General features: G+C 28.2%; 1 protein-coding gene across 6 annotated transcripts in view; it reads left to right on the forward strand.

The window, feature by feature from the left end:
- Positions 1 to 21,635, forward strand: part of LOC129958284 (cullin-1-like) — a 78,957-nt gene that overhangs the window by 40,851 nt on the left and 16,471 nt on the right. For all 6 annotated transcript variants that reach the window (XM_056070631.1, XM_056070634.1, XM_056070632.1 and 3 more), the window contains 9 exons: positions 1,990 to 2,228; positions 5,834 to 5,940; positions 9,510 to 9,558; positions 10,135 to 10,266; positions 10,541 to 10,661; positions 11,822 to 11,898; positions 13,424 to 13,555; positions 15,798 to 15,890; positions 18,205 to 18,426. In XM_056070631.1, coding sequence (XP_055926606.1) covers positions 1,990 to 2,228; positions 5,834 to 5,940; positions 9,510 to 9,558; positions 10,135 to 10,266; positions 10,541 to 10,661; positions 11,822 to 11,898; positions 13,424 to 13,555; positions 15,798 to 15,890; positions 18,205 to 18,426 — 1,172 coding nt within the window. The remainder of the gene's footprint in view (positions 1 to 1,989; positions 2,229 to 5,833; positions 5,941 to 9,509; positions 9,559 to 10,134; positions 10,267 to 10,540; positions 10,662 to 11,821; positions 11,899 to 13,423; positions 13,556 to 15,797; positions 15,891 to 18,204; positions 18,427 to 21,635) is intronic.

Below are 21,635 nucleotides of genomic sequence, written 5' to 3' on the forward strand. Positions count from 1 at the left end.
TTTCGATATCTTTTGGTTAATCATTAGTACTTATAGTAAATATTTTCTGAAATGTGATTCTAGCATGCCCATTTCGGGTGTTCCATTTGCTTCTGGAGATCATTGGGAAGTTGTATGATTGTCTAGTAATCAGTCGGAGTATTTTATCTCATGTATTTCCCTCTTGCTATTGCCATCCAAAATTATTTAAATATTTGCCATTCCATGCAGTAGCTACATCAGATATGTGACCAGGTTTGCCCACGATACCAGGAAATTGGGAAAATAGAGGGAATTAAAAAGTCATCTATAAAACAGGGAAATTGCTGTGAATTTTGAAATTTTCTCTAAAATATTTGAAAGTACAGAAAAATTCGAATTTCTTAGACTTTTTGTTGCTTTTAAAAAATGTTGAAATCTTTAAACATAGCAAGAATTGCAAATCATTACCCTAGCACTAAATACGAAACAAAACTATTTATTTACTTTCTTTTCTTGTACATTGCGGCTATTTTTCCATATCAAAGCATTGAAAGTGGATTTAGTATCAACAAAGATGGGCATGTTGAATATCTGGAGGAAGATTCTTTAATTGGTCTGAGCACTGTGTATGATGCCATAGCCTTTTATGTAGGTATTTTGAATGTTCAGTCTCAAGAGATTTGCTTCAATGTGCAAAATCAGCATTAAACTTTAGAAAAGTAGGGAAAAGTCCCGGGGAGGGGGGAATGTCCATCAAATTGAATGGCAATGTCTATACATTTTGCGAATTTACCTACAATTTTCAATAAAACACATTCAATTCATTTATATACCTGGTCCTGTATTTATTTATTCTGTGTTATTTGCATTTTGCACAGTCAATTTCTTACCCTGAATTTCATTCTAATTTTCATGAGCAAACTACTCTTCCTAGACATTTGTATATGTTGCTTCTAATACTTTTTGTGCATATATACTCATTATATGTTGTGTCGCTAATACTACTGAGACAGCTCAGTAGTTTCAAAAATAGTGTTTCTCTTTGTCAGAAGTGATGGATATAAGGTTTTTAGTTATTAGATTTTTTTACAATATTAGTAGTATCTTTATGAATTTATTTTATAATCACACAATACTAATCTTCATTTTTGTTATAATATGCATTCTCAAGATTTGAAATACGTTTAGTATAATTAATTGCTACTGTTTTGTGTTTACAGATTTTGGGAGATAGTCATATTAAGTTTCAGAAATCGGAATTTTCTAAAAACAAGGGAACTATGAAAAACATTGTTCACATCCATTCATGTAATATATAATGTGTAAAAACTTCTTATGCTAATCAACTTACTGTCTTCTATTTTTAGGAAGTTAGTATTGTAATGAATTATTTATCTATCGATTCTTTAAAAAGTTAATTTTATAAAATGAAAATTAGGCCAAAATTCCAGCAAAAAGAAGTTTATGGTAAAAAGATTTCCCTTTATCCCCCCCCCCCCCCAACATTGTGTCCAATGAATAGATAGAATGTGAATGCTAAAAATGATTTTAGAAAAAAATACAGTGTCAGGTCTTTCTTATTATCACTATTTTGAAATTTACACAATTCTTATTCATTAAATTTGCTCTTTTGTCACCTTTTTCTTGTGCTCTTCATATTATATCATGCAATTTTTTGATGAATTGTATCTTATAAACGCTGATAGTTTTTCATTTTTAAAAAGAGAGTTCTGATGAAAAACTTTTTTTTTTTTTTTTTTTGTATATGATATGTGATTGACAGAAATTCAGCTAATGCTTATTATGCGATCGCATATTTTTGTCTTAATTTTCTTAGTTATATTTTTAAGAACACTGATTTCTCTTATATTAGTATTAAATGTACTACTTGCTGCATAATGATAGGATTTATTTTGCTGTTCTATGTTATGATGCCCTTATTTATGTTGAAAAGTGTGTCAGTTTCTGAAATGTATTGCTTCATATAAGAAGTTTAACTCTTTCTAATTTTTATTATTCTTTCTTTAGATTTAGGGAGAATGTTTCAACTAGTTTCAAGAATATATGATGGTCTTGGTGAATTAAGAACTCGTTTAGAAAGTCATATTCACAATCAAGGTCTTTCAGCTATAGAGAAATGTGGTGATGGGGCATTAAATGATCCTAAAATTTATGTCAATACTATTCTGGATGTGCATCGGAAATATAATGCCTTAGTTATGACAGCTTTTAACAATGAAGCAGGTTTTGTGGCTGCCTTGGATAAAGTATGTAACTCTTAAAATTGTCTTGTACATTCAATTTGTTCTTAATGAACCTCTTCTTTTCATTGTTTTGTGAGAATTTTCTGCATTATATATGTGAAATGTATATGTGTGTATAAACTTGCTAATTCTTATCAAACTACATTGATTACTATATGCGTATTTCAGTTGTGTTTATCAATGATTAATTTATAGAAATGTTTTAGCTATTTTATATTTTTTATGTTCGGTTATGTAATGAAATACCAGCATCAATGGTATGTTACAATGAAGTCAATTCATTTAGCATGCCATACAAACACCAACTCAGTTTTCTTGAACATTTATTGATTGAAAACGGAAATAATATCAAAACTTTGAAAACTAATGGATTAAATTTTAATAATTATTTCATTAATATAGTCATAACATAATAAGTGAAATTTAAAAAAAAAATGTATTTCAAAGTATGAAGTTCAATTTTTTATTTTTGAAATTTAGTTTTTAAAAATTTATTCTTAACATATTTCATCTTCTATGACTGACAAATCTGTCTTAAAATATCATTTCAAATAAACTTTATTTGTGTTATTAAAAATAGAACCTTGATGAAATTCTCTTATTAATTGTTGAAAAATAATGCAAAAACTAAGTCATTTTACAAATTACTTTTTTAGAAACTGCCTTGCTAGCAACTCTTAGTCTGAAATACGCGATAGATTGTTGTAAGAAGTGAAAAAAAATTAATATATATTTTCCGATTTTATCTAAGTTTTTTGTGATACTAGTGCTATTAGAGACTCGTAAAACACATTTAGAATTTCTTGTCTTTTTAATGATTTGCTTAGTGATTAAAAATTTATTATATCTTATGTGTTCCTTCAAGTGTTTTTAGTGGGCAAACAGATACTTTGAAAATATATCTCTACAGGTTTAATATTTATTGTTGCATCTTCACTAAGCTGTTATTGATAGAAATGACTCAAAATGGCTGTTCATTCAGATTCACAAGCTCATTTACCGAGCTAACATATAACATCAATTAAATAACTACTAAATTTGTTTCTTCGTTACACATACCAATTTTCTTCATTGAATAAAATTTTTTTCAGGAAATTAGCCACCCACCCATTAAAAACTTTTATCTACTTCTGGTAAAAATTTTAAATTTGAAAAATGGTACGTTCACTGTTAAATGAGTCTACTAAACTTTTTTACAATATCTTCAAAACTATCCATTAGTCTTTTTTTTACCAACTTTTTTTTTTTTTTTTTTTTTTACCAATCTCTAATTGTGCAAATGAGTGTTTATTATTTTTTTTTTGCATAAAATTTTAATTTCTATCACTTAGATTAAATATTTGAAATTTCATCTGACATTCCTAATAAATATGATTATGAAACTGAAATGGAATGTTTTTTTACAAACATCTGCTTTACATTTTCTAATTTTTTTGAACACAGAATTAAAAAGAATGCTAATTTATTTCTTTGATATTTAAGTAGAATATTATTTACATATAATGTATTAATTTAGTATTTTCCATTAAATTTGTCTCTAATAATTTTGCATGAATTCAAACCATAAGAAAATACTCAATTTGTACTAAATTATACTAAAAGGATTTATACTTTTTTCTCACCAATTTTTTAAAATAAATTTTTAGAGGATAAGTATACTAATATAGAATTTTAAAATGGATTAGAATGATGAATTAATTTTAGAATTCTTCGAATTGTACAAAAAATATTCTGTTCACTTGTATGCAAAGCACATAGGTCACAAGAATAGAAATGCCTTAAATGGATATTCGAAAATTGAATATTTTAAAGGAAATTAGTACCAGCGTTACTTTGGTGATATTAAAAACGAAAAATGAATCCGCCATGACCATTTACAGAAATTTTCACTATCTTTGTGACATCAATAACTGTAGTTTCTTCTGTCATCAAAAGTCTTACTTAAACCACCAAACATTCACCACCACAGGAAACTTTGAATTGCATATTTGATAAATGTAGCTGTAACATTTGGCTTACCATTTTAGGAATTATTTGACTCAAATGTTTTTGCCACAAGGCTTGACATGTCGTTGTGATGCTGGCTTAAATTTGAATTAGGTTTGGTAAATTTTCTATAATTTGTGTGAAAAAAAAAAGCTTTTGAATGTGTGTTTTCTAATTGAGAATTATTTAACATGTAGTCCCTATTGGGTGGGCTAGATTCAGGGAAGTTTTTAAAAAACAAAATTGATTTTATTGCAAGAACTATTGTGAATGTTGGAACAAAATCTGACGCACACACATAAAGGCATGCCGAAAAATTTCAAGATAACAATCAGTTTGTTGATCTTAATATACCTGCTCTTTTGAATCTTTTCATAGGTGCTAGCTCTGCAAAGATGATGTAATAATAAATAGTCAAGTTGTAGAGATTTCCCATTTTTTTTTTTAAAGTGAACCATCTGGGTCAACTCATTTAAGATATTTGAATTAGCAGTTTAAAGAAGGGAACAAGCATGAGAAAAAAATTGCCTTCCCAATATATTTTATTGCTATTATTGGTGTGTGAAAAGGAATAAAAAATCATTAATAAGAAGATTATACAAAAGTGGTTTAAAAAATAAGTAGCAATCCCCTCCCTCTTCTAAAGGGGGGAAAATATCTAGAAAGCTATTTTTGAGCCACCTTTGGCGATCACCTTATTCATCTAGATTAGTGACTTTTTAGGCTGTTAAAAGAATTGATATATGTTTATTTTTAAATTTCTTATTTGTTATAACTAGATCAGTTTATTGTAAATTTAAAAGTGTATATATGTGAAATAAAAGCGGAAGTGGAAAATCTTACTACAGAGTTAATGATTGGCAAAAGCATGCAAATGTTTGGATTAATAATTTTGAATTCCAACATAACATTTCAAAACATATTGTGTATCAAATTCAATTAAGATTATTATAATTGAAGGGGAATTATACTGAATTAAAATTCATATCATTAAAAATATTTTTGGGTTTGAAGAAATTACAAAGATCAATTTTATAAGAAAATTGTTTTGGAGAATATGAACATCAATTTCCCTGAGCAAGTCATAACGATTTGCCATCTGCCGATTGTGAAGCTTATTTTTGCCGTCGATTAAATTTTCTGTTTGAAATTCATTTCTTTTTATATATTCTTTCCTGTCCGAATGGACATTTGGTGATATAGCAAAATCTCTCCAAAACATTTCTGATAATATTTTTCAGCTTCATTATTTAGTTAAGCAAAGCGATGAATTCAGTGCAACTGTAAAAAATATGCAATGAAGCAGTTAGAAATATGTACGATGGTTGTTAACATTTGATTATTACCATAAGACCTATTTGTGTCATGTACATGAATTATATATATGTATATATTATGTAGATGCTTTAATTTCTTATGGTATTTACTGTTTAAATTTAAACAAACTATTTTGAGTTTATTTTGCTCTTTCGTCATTAATAATTCAATGTCAAACTAAATATATACTTATATGGTGGGTCATATAAATAGGAAAATGTTCAATTAGTTAAGAAAAAATGACTTTTCATTTTTGTGATGAATAATGCTGTGCTTTTCATTATTTGACTTTTTATTGTTTTTAGGCTTGTGGCAAATTTATTAATAATAATGCAGTAACAAGAATAGCAAATTCCTCTAGTAAATCACCTGAATTGCTTGCAAAATACTGTGATCTGTTGCTAAAAAAAAGGTATGTGATTATTGAATTTTAATTTTTGTAGTATCATAATAAAATATTTTTGACAAATGTTCTAAAAGTGTCCATTTTATGGTTAATTATATAAGATCTCTGAAATAATTATACATAATATAAATTTTCAAATTTTTGTCCGTATAAGATTAGTGTCCTAACTTTTAAAATAAAATGAAAGGAAACAGGCGTTTTTTGATAATAGGGTGTATTTAAATACAGCTGTATCTCACTTTAAGAGCATAATTCATTTTCGAATTTTACTCGTAGTGCGGAACGCTCGTTTTATGGGGGGGCGGTTCTGTGGGAATCTATATAAAATAGCACAGTGCTTTCCAATCCGGAAAGAAATATTCCAATTCATAATAATGTAATTTATTATTATGAATTGGGATATTCATAATAAGAAGTATTAAACATTAAACAAACAAAGTATTTCTATAATACTTATTTGTATAATTTTTGAAGTATTATACAAATCATAATACTTCAAAGAAAACTCTCGTATTAATGCAGTTAAGGTTATAATTGAAAATAAAAGAACTCAATTTAAAAAATCACGCTAGAAGTATTGGGGCACTTCCCAATAAATTAAGAAAAACTAGGCAAACTTAAAAGTTAATATCTTGTTAGGTCGCTCTTGCTTTTCATGACCTCTCAGTCTTATTTTTCATGGATTTGACCAATTTTTTGCAAAATGATCCATCCATTTTGGCCCACTCTGCCACCAAATGTTTTTTTAAAACTTGCTTGTTAGAAATTTGATTTTCATATAATTTTTGTAGCAAATAATCCCATGCATGCTCAATGGTATTAAGGTCTGGACTTTATGCAGCAGTCTTAATAATGCTAGGACAGTGGCAGAGTACCCATAACTATCAAATATCTGTATTATATGTAAGGTCATTATCTTGGTGCAATTTAAAATATCTTGAGATTCCCAGTTTGCTGCACTTTGCCTTAAATTTCGCTTGAGAATGTCAAGATAGATATATTTTTTCATTGTACCATCAATAAAATGTAAGTTCCTATTGTTACGTAAGCATGTTGCCCCGCCTCTCACTTGTAACGCCCTCTAGCGGTATATGTAAAAAACCATCAGTCTTTGTAACATCATCGACGAAGCAGCACGCCGAAAGGCAAAGCTCAAAGAAACTCCCAAAAGCGGAAAAAGAAAAAAAAAAAAATCTTTAAAAAAAAAAAAAAAAAGGTCCGTCATTAGTGTTGAACCTATCCATTCTGGTCCGTTGAGCCGGAGGTATAGTATTGGCGGGAAAAATTTATTTATTAGCAAAGATGGTTCTGGTTCAAATTCGCCTGTTCCGTCTGAAAATTTAGAAAGTAAGTTCCCGCGCTCCGTAGCGAAATCGGCGGAGTTGTGCTATGAAATGTAAATAGTACTATAAAAAATTTAGATTTTTAAATTTATTCGGATCAAATTTATGTGTTAATATGCAATAAATCACAAAATTTTTGAATATTTGGTTAGTTTTCTAAGGAAGCAAAAGTGAAACAGTGTTTATTATTTTCTAAGTAGTTAAACTTCGACGCGCAATGAGATATCTATTGGTCATCTCAGCTGATAAATAAATTTTTCCCGCCAATACTATACCTCCGGCTCGACGTACCAGAATGGAGAGGTTCAACAATAATGACGGACCTTTTTTTGTTTTTTAAAGATTTTATTGTTTCTCCGCTTTCGGGAGTTTCTTTGAGCCTTGCCTTTCGGCGTGCTGCTACGTCGATGATGTTACAAAGACTGATGGTTTTTTTACATATACCGCTAGAGGGCGTTACAAGTGAGAGGTGGGGCAACAAGCTTACGTAACACCAGTACTTGTCATACTACTCCAGACTAATTGATAGCCTCCTTCATATTTGACAGTAAGCCATAAATTTTTGGCATTACTGTCTTTGGTTTTTGCCAAATTTTTGTTTGCCAGCCTATCCGATAGTGCTTTATTTGCTCTCATTAACAAAAGTTACATTTCCCCCAAATTTTTTTGGGTTATTTTGCATACATGTTAGGAAATGCCAGCCTAGCTTGTCGATTTGCTTTGCTGATGTAGGACTTTCTTTGAGGTACTGTGCCATGATATTTAATTTTTCTTTAAACATTCCTGACAGATTCAGGATTTACAGATTTTCCAAAATTATTTTTACGTTTGAGAGTTAATTTTACAGCACTAGTTTTTGGATTAAATTGAATTTGTTTCACAATCCACCTCTCTTCATGTTCATTAAATGTCCCTGGACATCCTGATCTTTGCTTGTTTTCAACACCATTTGTTTTCTTGAACCTGTGAATAATGTTAAAAAAAGTAGGCTCACTTAATTTTAAGATGTTCTATATAATGAACTGATTTTCCATTTTTCTAATGATTTCTTACAAGATATCGCACATCAACGAATATATCTTTGTTTTTCGCTATTTTTTCTATAAGTAATTTTATCTGTTGAAGCTTTTATGTTTAAAATTATAGTCTGAAGTAGTGGTAGTAAATTCATTTCGTTTGTGTGCTACATATCTGTTAAATTTCTCATTTCAAAAGTGTCCAAATACTTTATTGAAACCGATTTGCCATTGAAATATATGTGAAAAGCTAGATTAAATTATAATTCTAAAATGCCAATAAAATTTTAATTATTAAATGTACACCAAATGTTAAAATATCTCGATTCATTTTGCTTTTATTTTAATGTGACAAATAGTTTTATAAATAGCTTTGTATTCATTCACGCCAAGTGTCCCAATACTTTTTTGAGTGACTGTATTTGTCTTTGATTACATTTCAAAATTTGGCAAAAATTAGACACAGCCTTATCTTTAAATGTATTTATAGCTCGCATAACTACTGCCTTATCAAGGTGATGCTTCTCACAAAGAATGCAATAATTTCTCATGCTTTCAACATCTCCCTTATTGCACGGGAAGGTTTTTGCTCAGCTGAGGCAATTGTCTCCTCTTCTGACCAAATCTCATCCACAGTTTTTTTGCTTTGGCACAAAATGCTGCTTCATAAGGTCTTCGGTAGTTCAGGCTATGCTTTTCTGCCAGCTCATCAGTATCGTTGCTGTTCTTATCTTCCCACAAAATCTTGGTCAGAAACAAAATCTCATCAATTAAGGCTCCATAGACACATGCTCAAACCCCTCAGAAACTATGGAAAAATACCAGATTTATTTGGTTTTCTTAAATATTTTGTTAAGAGCAGATGTTATATATTCGGGATACTAATTGAGAATACTGTTCATGTGGATTTTAATTGAAATATTAGATGACCTGACTTTCCAGTTTAGTCGCATAAATAATGATTTCATATATATATATATGCATTTTCAGATTTGAATAAAATTCTGAGTGTTTTAAATGTATTTCATCTCCATATTTTGTTGATTATTCTTTTGCTGTGACCTAACACATATTAATGTGAAAGTTTTTCAGACATCTGAAATTTAGTTATTAATAATAATCTTGTATTTGGAGGTAATTCACTATGTCGTTTTTCTTAGTTCCTTACTTTTATAAAGGAATTGGTGTGATTTTTTTTTTTTTTTTTTTTTTGTAGCTCAAAAAACCCGGAAGAATCGGAACTGGAAGATACTTTAAATCAAGTGGTAATATATTTCTTCCATTTTTCTTTTTAACATTTCTTCTTATGTCTGTAGAAAACTAATGTTTGGTTTTAAATTCCTCTCTCTTATCATTGAAGTTAGTAAAATTTTTGACTTTTTTTAGATTAAAAATATTTATCAGTGTTTGAAGCTAAAATTTTATATATATAATAATAATATTTAGTAATTAAATTTATATGATTGTAAACATTGTTAAAATTAGAACATACTCTGTTAAAAATCCTTAAATGTTATAACTGTTACTTTAATTGCTACTATAAATTATAATTACAATTAAATTATGACATTTTATAGTAACAACTTGACTGCTTGTTTCAGCTTAATTCTTCAATAATAATGAGCAGAAATCATGACTAAAATATTATTTTAAAATGTTTTGTTCATCAAGTAATCTTGTTACATAAATTGTGGATTGTACTTTCGTACAAGAGTTGCTTATAAAATAAAGTTTTCTGCTATACAGTTTTTTTTTTTTCTTTGGTTAACCCTGTTTTACTAGAAAACATATTTGTACAGAAGTGTATAGTTTGACATTTTGACTATCTTTTGCTTTTGTAGATGATAGTATTCAAATATATAGAAGACAAAGATGTTTTTCAAAAGTTTTATAGTAAAATGTTAGCAAAAAGACTCGTTCAACACATGTCGGCTAGTGATGATGCTGAAGCAAGTATGATATCTAAATTAAAAGTAAGCTCTTGTTTTTTTTTTTATATGTGGTTATATTATAATTGCTATTTTTTAGAAAATTTTATAGCTTTCAAAAATAACGATTCTTTAATCGGCTTATTTCTTAAAATTTTTGTGGTTTCTTACTGATTTTTATTAAATTTATAACTTTTAATTTTAAGTTTCCCCGTATTTATAACTTGTTTTTCAAAAATGAAATTTTAAAAGGGTTTTATTTTGTAGTTTTGATAATTTTGTGCAGGTATTTAAATTGCACTGTCTTTTAATTTTGCAGCAAGCTTGTGGATTTGAATATACATCAAAATTGCAAAGGATGTTTCAAGACATTGGTGTAAGCAAGGATCTTAATGAGCAGTTTAGAAAACATCTAATTAATTCACATGAACCTTTAGATCGTAAGTAAACGCAGTTGGTTTAAATTCTAAATTTTTGAAAAATTTTACTTAATATGCTAATACATGTATATAAACCCTATTGTGTAATATGCAGAATGCATTCATTCTCCTGGTCACAGTAATATATTTGTGCATGACTTATAGGTCGACTTCCATCTACATCTACATCTACAAATGAAAATAAAAATGTGAAAAATTACTTATATTATTCATTGTATATTTTCGATTATTGTGGCTTGCATATTTTCACAGTATACATTAGAAATAAAACCTGGACTGTACAATTAGTCCTTGTTGAATTTCAACTTTAATATAATTTTATTAATTTCATTTTTTTAGATAATTTTATTATACTAAAGCTGCAGTTTTGAGATTTCTTGACAAAAGTATGCCATTTATCTGTAAATTGAAAGATGGTAGCAAGAATTTTCTTTCCAGTTTTATCTGAAATAATGTATTGTCACATTCATCAATGAAAAAAATATATAATTTGAAATATATATTAATAATTCATTTACCACTTAGATATATATTTTAAATGTTGCTACTAAAATTAGTACTTTTTATAATAATTTGAATAATTGTAATTGCTTCTTTTATGCATATAGTTTAAAGCTAGATTTATGAAATCTAAAAATTTTATAATAGCTCCCTGCTTCAGTCTATTAATGTTTAGCTTTTTGCCCACCAAACCGCACCATTTATCACTGAATAATTCTTATTTGCAGTATCCTTAACATAAGTATAATCATGTAGAAGCGGTTTTCGTCTTATAGTTTTTTTCAGCATAATTCGTTTTTGTGTGCAATTTGTACTATAAATTATTGGTGATTTATTGTCAAAGTATGTTTTGGAACTGAATCATACTATAGTATATCATAATCATATTAGCATTTTTAAACCTTACGCTTATCATTCTGGTTATATTTCATTTAAACTTTTCAATTTGCTGTGAAATCTTAATTTTAAATTATTCATTGCAAAATGGAAAAATGCTACATAATTTTTTTTTTAATGCAGATCTGCACTTAAGTACTTCTTGAAAATATTTATTTCAATTTATTTTTAAAATTCCATAATAAAATGGAATTTGTGGTCTGTTTTGCATTGAAAAACATTATTTTAAAGCAACTTTGTTAATTTATTTTCTCCCTTTTCAGTTGATTTCAGTATACAAGTTTTAAGTTCTGGATCTTGGCCTTTTCAGCAGTCTTTTACTTTTGCTCTTCCTCAAGAGGTAGGCTAAAAAAATTTTTTTCCTGTTTCTAGAAATTTAAATTGTACGGTTTTTAGTTTATTTAGTATATTATTTAATCTTACTTTTGTTTTAGCCATTTTTTTTATATATCCATTTTAATGGAGCTTGAAAATACTTTCTGTTCATTCTATTGTTGTAAATGATCATTGTAATATCGCCTGGAATTAGGTTTAAATTACAGTTTTATTGTGTTCTATTTCATAATATTCACTAACCTCTGTTTATAAATGATGGATTAAATGATAATAAATGTACATCTGTTTATAAATGATGGACTGTTATAACAGTTTACTTTTGATTTTGAATGAACTAATTAAAAGATGTCAAATACAGTAGTAGACATTTTTACTTCTGTAAATGTTTTATATTTTTAACTGCTAAAGCTGCATTTTAAGATCTGTATTTTTCACAGATATTTTGCAGGATAATAAATAATTTATATACTCTTTGAATTTTATGGATTCAAGGAAATAAAATATTTTTCATAATAAATTATTAAATTCATCCTTCTTTTAATTTCCTTACTTGCTGTCTGCATGGCCCTTGTGCTATAAATTCCAAGGCAAACCAAAACTATCTATTTTCTATCTTATCATTATGCTCATTATATTGCTTTATAATACCGAATCTTTCATTATTAAATTCTTCCTGACAACTAACATAATCTAATCCTTCTAAAATTGTCCACAATTTTATCTTTGATTTTACAGTTATGTATTTTGATTATGCATTAACTTCCTCTATATACATGTAATATTCTTCTGGAAATTCAGTAGAAGAGAAACGTCATTAATTCAGTTTTATTTACTTCCTTCATTATTAGACAAAATGTTAAAATACATATATTGTTCTTCGCTTAAATAAGTAATAGAAATCAGAGTAGCATCCTCTCAATATCTAAGGCAGAAAGAAGGGTTGTTTGAAACTTTGAGAGTTAATATAAATTTGAGAGGACGGTTTTACTGAAAATTAGGTATGCAAACATTTTAGGTTGTTATTTTCACGTGATACTGCAGCTGAACATTGAATAATTATACAGAAACTAGGCCCTTAGAAGCATGTGAAAACCAAAAGCCATGCAATGTGAGGTTTAAAAATGCAGATAAATTTAATTACATGTATTAACCTTCCAAATTGCTAAACGGGGAAAAAAAATCCATTTTTATATGAATCTATCAGTAGCGAATCCATTTGTACATCCATATTTGTACATTTCCATTAAAAAAAAAAAACTCTCGGGAAGAAATTATTTTAATTGTAAAAATTCTATTATATGTCTAAAACTACGATTTATATATACTTCGAACGATCATTCCTCAGAGTTGGATGTTTAGAACAGTCCATTTTGTTGCAGTCCTAATAAATTATGCATTATTCAAATTAGTTTTTGAATCTTTTGTTTTAGATAGCCGTATGCCTTCACTTTAGAGAATAATAAATGTTCTGTTGTTTCTTTCAGTGAAATATTGTGAATCTTATTTGACATTTTTCTCTTTAATTTTAGCTTGAAAGAAGTGTTCAGAGGTTTACGACATTTTACAGCAGTCAGCACAGTGGAAGGAAGTTGCATTGGCTATATAACATGTCTAAAGGCGAATTAGTAACGAATTGTTTCAAAAACAGGTACTCTCTTCAGGTAAGAGCTGTTGATAGTAAAATTTTATTCATATTTTGATATTAAGGATATTAGATTAGTGCAAAAATATTAGTGTATTTTCCCCTCGAAATAAAACTTTAATCATGAAATAGTCTTATAAATTTAATATTTTGTAACAATTTACCATCTTTTATGTTTCTTAATTATCTTGCATTTCTAGAATTTCTGGTCGTTATCAAAAAGCTGAATCAAGTTCATCACCGTAACATTATCATTTACCATTTAAAAGGTTTTACAGCATCTTAGATTAATGATTATTATATGTTGCCTGCTTCCTGAAGGAAGTAATTTCATGTCTGTATTAAAGTCCCTTGTAATTTAATGAGTCTCTAAAAATGTGCTTGATCTGGCATTTTAATGAAAAAAACATTATTCCTTAATGATGTGCCATTTCATTTTTCTTTGATTCCTTGATCTAATTTCACTAATTTTAATTAGGCATGTTAGAACTAAACATTTGATGGTTAAAACAGAACTCAAAATACCCAATATTTATGTAATTCCACCAAAGTAATGGCTAAATCGTCTAAAGAGATTCAACTTTCAATATGGTTTATGTTAGCTTATCGCATTTTCTCTGGAATCTTTTCATTGGCATTTATCATTTGCTTTAATTATGTTTAATTTATATTAAGTTTTGGATATAAACCACTAGTCTGACACTCTGTTTTCATTGAATTACTCCCATTTCTTTTTGTGATATTCGTGTTTCGATTTTGTTAACCCGGCACAAGCTAAGAACTCGTTCAGGAGCATACGCCGGAAAACAAACCTTCATTCCTTTCTACTCTCATATAAAGTGAAATACAAATATCTGCTTTTTAATAATCCTGGATTTTGCAGATGCCTCCCACTAACTAAAGAATGAACTTGGGACTCCTCTAATTCTCATGTCCTGAATTAGAACAATTAGAATAATTTGGAACAAACATTTGGTCGTCATCAACTTGAATTCGTCAAACATTAATTTACTTTTAGCAAAAAATCAGCCAAAAACAAACAAAAAAAAAAAATCACTGAACCATGTCTGAGGAAAATTATGTTAATCATCCACACCATAAATTTTGTGTGTCTCTTTGTGATCATAAAGAGCTTTTTTTTTGTATCGATAAGATAGTAAAATGTAATGAAAATTTCTACTCACTCCATGTTAAAAACAACACCAATGAAACTACTTTTAAGTTAAATTTTGTGCAGCTTATGTCAAATGTATAAGTTTAAAATATTAAATAATTAACATAAAATCAGATTAATCACATGAATGTCGGAAAACATTCAGAAAGGTCGTTAAATTCTATTAAAATAAATGTATTTTTGCATCAACGTTATTTTTATAAGTTGCAGAGAATGCATTAAATTTATTAGACGATTTTGTTCTATGTGTAAAACATTGAACTAGTTTTCTCTTTAAATGTATTTATATCTGCAATCTTTTGATTTTTAATTTAAATCTGTTCGATTTAATGTTGCTATTTGGAAAAAATATTGAAATAAATTAGCTATTTTTAATTTTTATTTTAATGTGAAATTTATCCTGAACTTACCTGTTTTCCTAATTATTCTAGATTATTCTTAAATAAAATCTAAATGAATTTATAATTCTCGATTATCCTTTTTTTTTTTAATAATATTTGTATCTATTATTTAGTTTTATCGCAGTAATTTTAGCATCAAGAAATTGCATTATGCATGCCTTCAACTTGTTAAAATAACTACATCTGATGAATTGGTGATTTGTAAAAAGGAAAAGAATTCCATAAACTATTTTCTCTGGAGGGAGAGGAGAGACTACTTAATTTTCAACTTTTTTAAGATTCCTTACTTAAGATGTTTACTTAGTAATTTTTTTTCTCGTAATAGTTAATGAGAAATGTCTGTATGATAACACATATTTTGATTTGAAAATATTCATTTTTTTCCTTGGATATACCAAACTTCAGTGTGTGTGTGTCATAGTTTTTTGTCCTGAAATCCTCCGTATATGTTGGTTTATTAACAAATTAAATAATTTTTCCTTCCTGGTCTTTTCAAATTATTTTGAAGAGTTTAGTTTAATATAATATTTGCATGTTTTTTATTTTTCAAAAAATTTATTTCTTCAACAATGATTATTTTTGTTCAATATGTTTAGCTTAGTCTTAAATTATTTCAAATACATTACATTTTGTGTTATTATATTCAAAGGTTCTCTAATGTGTTTTTTTCAATTTTCGTTTCCTAGGCATCAACATTTCAAATGGCTGTTTTGCTTCAGTATAATACTGGTGATAATTTTACAATACTACAACTTCAAGAAAGTACTCAAATAAAAATGGTGAGATATCAAATTTTATAAATGATTAAACTAGTTCATTGCCTTAAAATGATTAATAACATCCTTAAATTTCTGCTAATTGGTAAAATTTAATATCTCCTAATCCTATTTTTCCTTGAGTTACTTTTAATAATGATTTTGCTTATGTTAATTTTATTTGAAAATTCCCTCATTTTTAGATTGTGTTATGGCTTACTTTTTAACTCTAACACTGATTATATGTTCCTTCCATCCATTTCACATGTTTCTTTCACGTCTGTCATAATTTTTACTCAAATTCAAAAATATAATCAGACTGAGATCCCACTTCTAATTTATACCAGAAGGCCATTCCTGAACCAAAATAGTTTTATCCAAATCAATTAATGCGAAATAAACGATGGATCCAGAATTCCATGTTATTGCATAAATATTTTAACGGTACTCGACTTACAAGCTCTAAATGCACAGTTAAAGAAAACTATTATATTTTTGAAAAATTATGATACACAAAACCAAGCAGAACAAGTGTTAGGCAAGTATTTAATTTTCTGTTACTTTAACTGTATCGATGCGACATGATAATGTAAATGAGATTAAAATAAAATCTCTTTAAAACGTTTACCAATTTGGTTTTTGTTTCCAATTATTACTTATTATTATTGATGCTGATTTTTGTAAGCTTACGTTTCACTAACAGTGTATTCGTGAAATGTTATGATCTAAAGCATTCATGAATTCTGATAGTAATATCAGAAGGCAAGATAATAATCCTTTTTCAACTCTTTTAATATTGCTTTACAGTAAAATTAAATTCATAGTAAATACATTGGAAAAATATTTCAGTTTAATTTTAAGTATATATAATTGAAGAAAAATTACTGAATAATTTATTCAAGTCAGTAAATTATACAGAACTATGGGGTTCCGCCCCCTGCTCGCTAACCCCCCAGAAACTGCTAATGCAGTTAATTTCGGATCGGATCGCTATCCATGCTGGAATCTACTCAACCACTTTAGTTTAGCTACAGATATATTCCGATTCACTTTAGTCTAAAATATGATAAAACAATGAAAGATATAAAAAATGTAAAGCAAAAAGTACACTCGCAAAAATCACCTGCATCAAAGTTCTTTGTAAACACAAATAAGACACTTTTAAATTATAATACACTTTCATTTAAATAACTATATACATCCACAAATGGATCAAATTTTTTAAAAAAATTGTGCTTTTCTCACAATTTTTCAAGTTTGGAAACTATACCATAGAAACAGTATTAAAAAACTGATATTTACACACAAAAAGGGGGAAGGTTTTACAATTTTTCAAATTTGGAAGCTACACTACAGAAACAGAATTTGATATTTACAAAAAAATAAATTGTCTGAAAGCAGCTATATTCAAATTCAATCCATTCCAAAATAAGACAAAACAATAAAAGAAATAAAAAATGAAATCTTATTAAACTGTGTGTTGATGTTCCCCTGCGAGGTGGAAGCGTTACCAAACGACGATTAACAAATTCGGCCTGATTTTGCGTTCTGGTGAGCGTTTTATGAAAATGCAGTTGTCAGCATTCAGAATACACTGCGCATGCGTGAATTTTCTACGCCTGTTGAGATAACGCAAGTGGCCTTAATTTTCTACACCTGTTGGGGTAACGCAATGCAGATTAGAAATTTTTAATTTCCTTTATTCTGTTTTATTTTAATTCAAAAGTACTTCCGAATGAATCTGAAAGACCGATTAATTAACAATGTTTAATTTTAAATGCATCAAACATTAAGAAGATAAAAAGAATCGTTTGAAATAATCGACAGAAAAAATGTTAAGCCTAACCTCGTTAGCGTGGGGGAACTGAAGCCTTACTCATTTGGAGGTGTCAAGTGTTGCCAAACGGTAATTAACAAATTCGGCGGCCTGATTTTGCGTCCACTTAAAAGCGTTTTATATATATAGATAAGACATCTTAAGTATCTTACTGTTATGTGCAGTGTTAAATCTTTATCACGTTTGAATTCGCTTAGGTGGTTATGAAGCATAAAAACCTTGTTTCTACCTCGGTTTGTTTATGAAATCAAAGTCATTATTTTTGATTTCGAAAATCAAATAATTAAGTGAAAGAAGATTTAAAAGGTACTTATGGTCTTACTGTTATGTGTTTAAATAAAAATGTTTACTTTGGGTTATTTTTATATTTCCCATAACTGTTTAAATTTTTATATCCTAGCTCTGTTGTTCGTATTTTTCAAAATATTATTCTGCTTTAGAACGTTTTATTTTTTTGTTGTAATGTTAAATCTTTAATTTTTTTTTCTGCATTGTCTTTAGGATTTACTATTACAAGTTGTCCAGATTCTATTAAAATCAAAACTTCTTACATGTGAGGATGATGAAAGTGATCTACAGCATTCATCTATAATTTATCTATTTTTTGGATACAAAAATAAAAAATTGCGTGTTAATATTAATGTACCAATGAAGACTGAAATGAAGATAGAACAAGAAACTACTCACAAGCATATCGAAGAAGATAGGAAGCTTCTAATTCAGGTAAGTTGTGGCAGATTCTTAATTCAAGTATTTTTATTCACTGCTGCTCATTTTGGCAAGATCTAATTGCTTTTCTGTAAAAAGTTTAAAGATGGCCCTAATGAATCTATACTTCATTATTTTGCTGTTTTGTTTAAATATTTTTGAGTTAGTATTGTTGAAATTTTTAATTATGTCCTTATTACTGTATTATTTGTGTGCTGCAATATGCCATCTGCAAGAAAAAATAAAATGGCATTAATGTGGTTTCAGTGCTGTGCTAATATGTTTGGAACTAGTAAAACTATAATAAAACGTTTATTATGTGTAAAATCTATCCCAAGAAGTATCTGATTCCTGCTGGTTATTCTGGAACTATTTATCGCAGTGTAAAACTGTAAATACTCATCAGCATAGAAATGTCCTTTCTCTATAAATGCATCAGTATTTTTTCGTGCAACTGGTCCTCTGTATATTTAAATCACACAAATCTCGATTTTTTTTATTCAGATAGTAGCATCTAATTCTGAATATATGTCGAAATTCACCAGTTTCATATAACAAACACATACAGTATTTTGTAATTTTGAGTAAACAATTGATGATTGCAAACGTTGAAATTTGCAATTCATTATATTAAATAAAAAATTTTTTTCAATATATAGGTTAAATTTTATAATAATTCTTTTTCCGTTAAATTAAAATGTGAATAAACAAGACAAAAATTATATGCAAGCATAATTTATACATATTAATTTTAATTCAAATTGAAATAGTAGGACCTGAAACATCGCAATTGCAAATTTTATCCTTTTCTGTCAAGTAATAGTCAAAAGCTTCCTGATAATTTGATTTTTGCTTTCTTTGTGAGGACATTTCAATTTTATTAAAGAATTTACTGTCAGAGTTAAAAAAAAATTGCTGAAATGGAACAGAAAACAAACTTTAAATATAAAGTCAATAGGAAAAAGAAAGAAAAAAAAATAGGTGCCTATGGCAGATTCTACTCCATTTACATTTTTTGTGAAGTTATGTTCAAACCCCTTTTTAATGAAAAAAGCGGAGCCGATTGCAATTCTTGCAATGTTTTATGAGATCTTCATTTGGTAAAAGAAGTGTAGAAGCAAAATTCTGTACAAAGTAAGAATTTATATCTTGCTAAATTTATGAATGAATGCAATTCGTAACTCCTTTGGTGTGGATATTGTATTGTCAGTAAAATTTCTCAAAATAACTTTTTATTAAAATGAGGCATGATTTAAAATGTATAAGTAAATTGATTGTTTTTGTTTAACTCTTTTTAAGAGTTAGGTGGGTTAAGAACTGCCCCACCTTGTGTTTAGCTTTTATGCATGGTGGATATATTTTAATCTACCTCAGAACGTTGAAGTTGCACAGTTTAATATTTTAAGTTTTCCATGCATTTGGCAATACTGTGCACTAATGGTAAATAAGTAAGGGAAAAAATTGTACTAGTCAAGACGCATCTGTAAGTTGTATGTGCTGCCGCGATTGAAGTTGCCGCTTTGTGTTATGAATTGAATTTTTGCCGTTCATAACGATGTATGTTTTATTATGAGTGAATAAATTGCTTTATAATTTAAAAACATGTTATATGATGTTCTATACTAATAGTGGGGCTGAAATAATGGAATTTTATGTCCCTCACTGTAAAAGTAATTGAAATCTTATTTTTTCCCCTTATTTTGAATAACGTTTTATGTTAAATAATAGATATTAATGTTTTTTTAGTGACAAAAGCAATTCTGTGCAATTAAGGTTTTAATTTTATATAAAATCGTGTGACTGAACAAGTGAAATAAAACATTTAAAAGAAAAAAAAGAAAAAACCTTGTAAATATAAATAGGTAGATAGCCTCTTATATGAATGCTGTTTGCATTTTTTTAAAAGGACATTAATCCAAGTTAAATGACAGATATTTCTTCGATTAGTATAGATTACGAGCAATTATAAACATTCAGATACTGTTTTTGATGGACTGTACAATTAAACTGAACTTGATATTGGGTTTTTCTTAATAATTTCTTTATGAAATGCCAAACTAACGTGATAAATAGTTTCAACTCAATTTAAAATATTTCTTGGATTTGTCAGCACCGGGAGAACCAGTAAAATATAGGGAATTAGAAAATTATCTTAAAAAGACAGGAAAAATGCAGGAAAACTTGAAAATTTCCATAAGAACCGGGAAAATATAAAGAATTTTAAGTTTCTTAGTTTCCTTTTTTTTTTTTTTTTTTTTAAATTTAAAAAATGCCGATCTTTGAACATTGCAAGAGTAAAAGATCGTAGCCATAGCACCAAAAATGGAACAGCTGTGTAATCGCAGAAATTCGCCCGTTTTTTCACTCGTCCACCTCCCCCCCCCCCTTTTTTTTTTTTTTTTTTTTTTTTGAATAGATCGGTTTAATTTCGATTTTAGCGACAGTTATTTTCTTTCCATGAGATTTCGGAATTGCAACTAATGAAGATGCGCGAGACTACTATAACTACGTGAGAGAATGAAATTTCTTTGGGGGGGGAATAGTAACATCGCGGCTGTGTTCAATCATTCACACGTGAGTTCATTGAATGTTTTGTTATTTAAGAAATTTTGAGATTATTCAGAGTATATTAGAGAATTTTTTTAAACTATCAGCTGCTCAAAATCCATATTTAATACTGATTGGATGGATAAAAATATGAATTCTGACTTTGCTAAATAGGTTATAGAAGTTCCGCAAAGTCTGTTTGCTACATACTACTTGCTTTGTAAGATGATAATAAGCGTAAGTAATAAAGGAAAACAGGTCTTGTGAAAAGAGCAGAACATGCACAATTGCATGCCAGAAAAAAAAAAGCCATTTTCGAAATGTTTAGTTCAAGAATAATCACTTATAGCTGAACTTTTATGTGATTAAATCTTGTTGCGTCACATTCGTCCTTTAATACATTCAATGACGGAAATATTTTCACATATGTTCACTGGTAGTGGAATAGCCAAAAAATGTACTTGAGTTCTTACAAATATATGCATTTTTTGTTACGGATTTGCTATGTTTTTTTTTTTCAACAATCTCTTAAGAAATCTTTAAAAGTTGTGTAATTTGCTTTGACGATGCTTTGAACTGCATTTCACAAAAATCCTGAATGGATCTTATTGTAAAATAGTGGTGTGAATCAGCCAATAGAGGCTCCAGACGATATTGAATTCAATATTTTTAATGCA

Source organism: Argiope bruennichi, chromosome X1 (genome assembly GCF_947563725.1).
Source record: "Argiope bruennichi chromosome X1, qqArgBrue1.1, whole genome shotgun sequence".
Classification (NCBI taxonomy): Eukaryota; Metazoa; Arthropoda; class Arachnida; order Araneae; family Araneidae; genus Argiope; species Argiope bruennichi.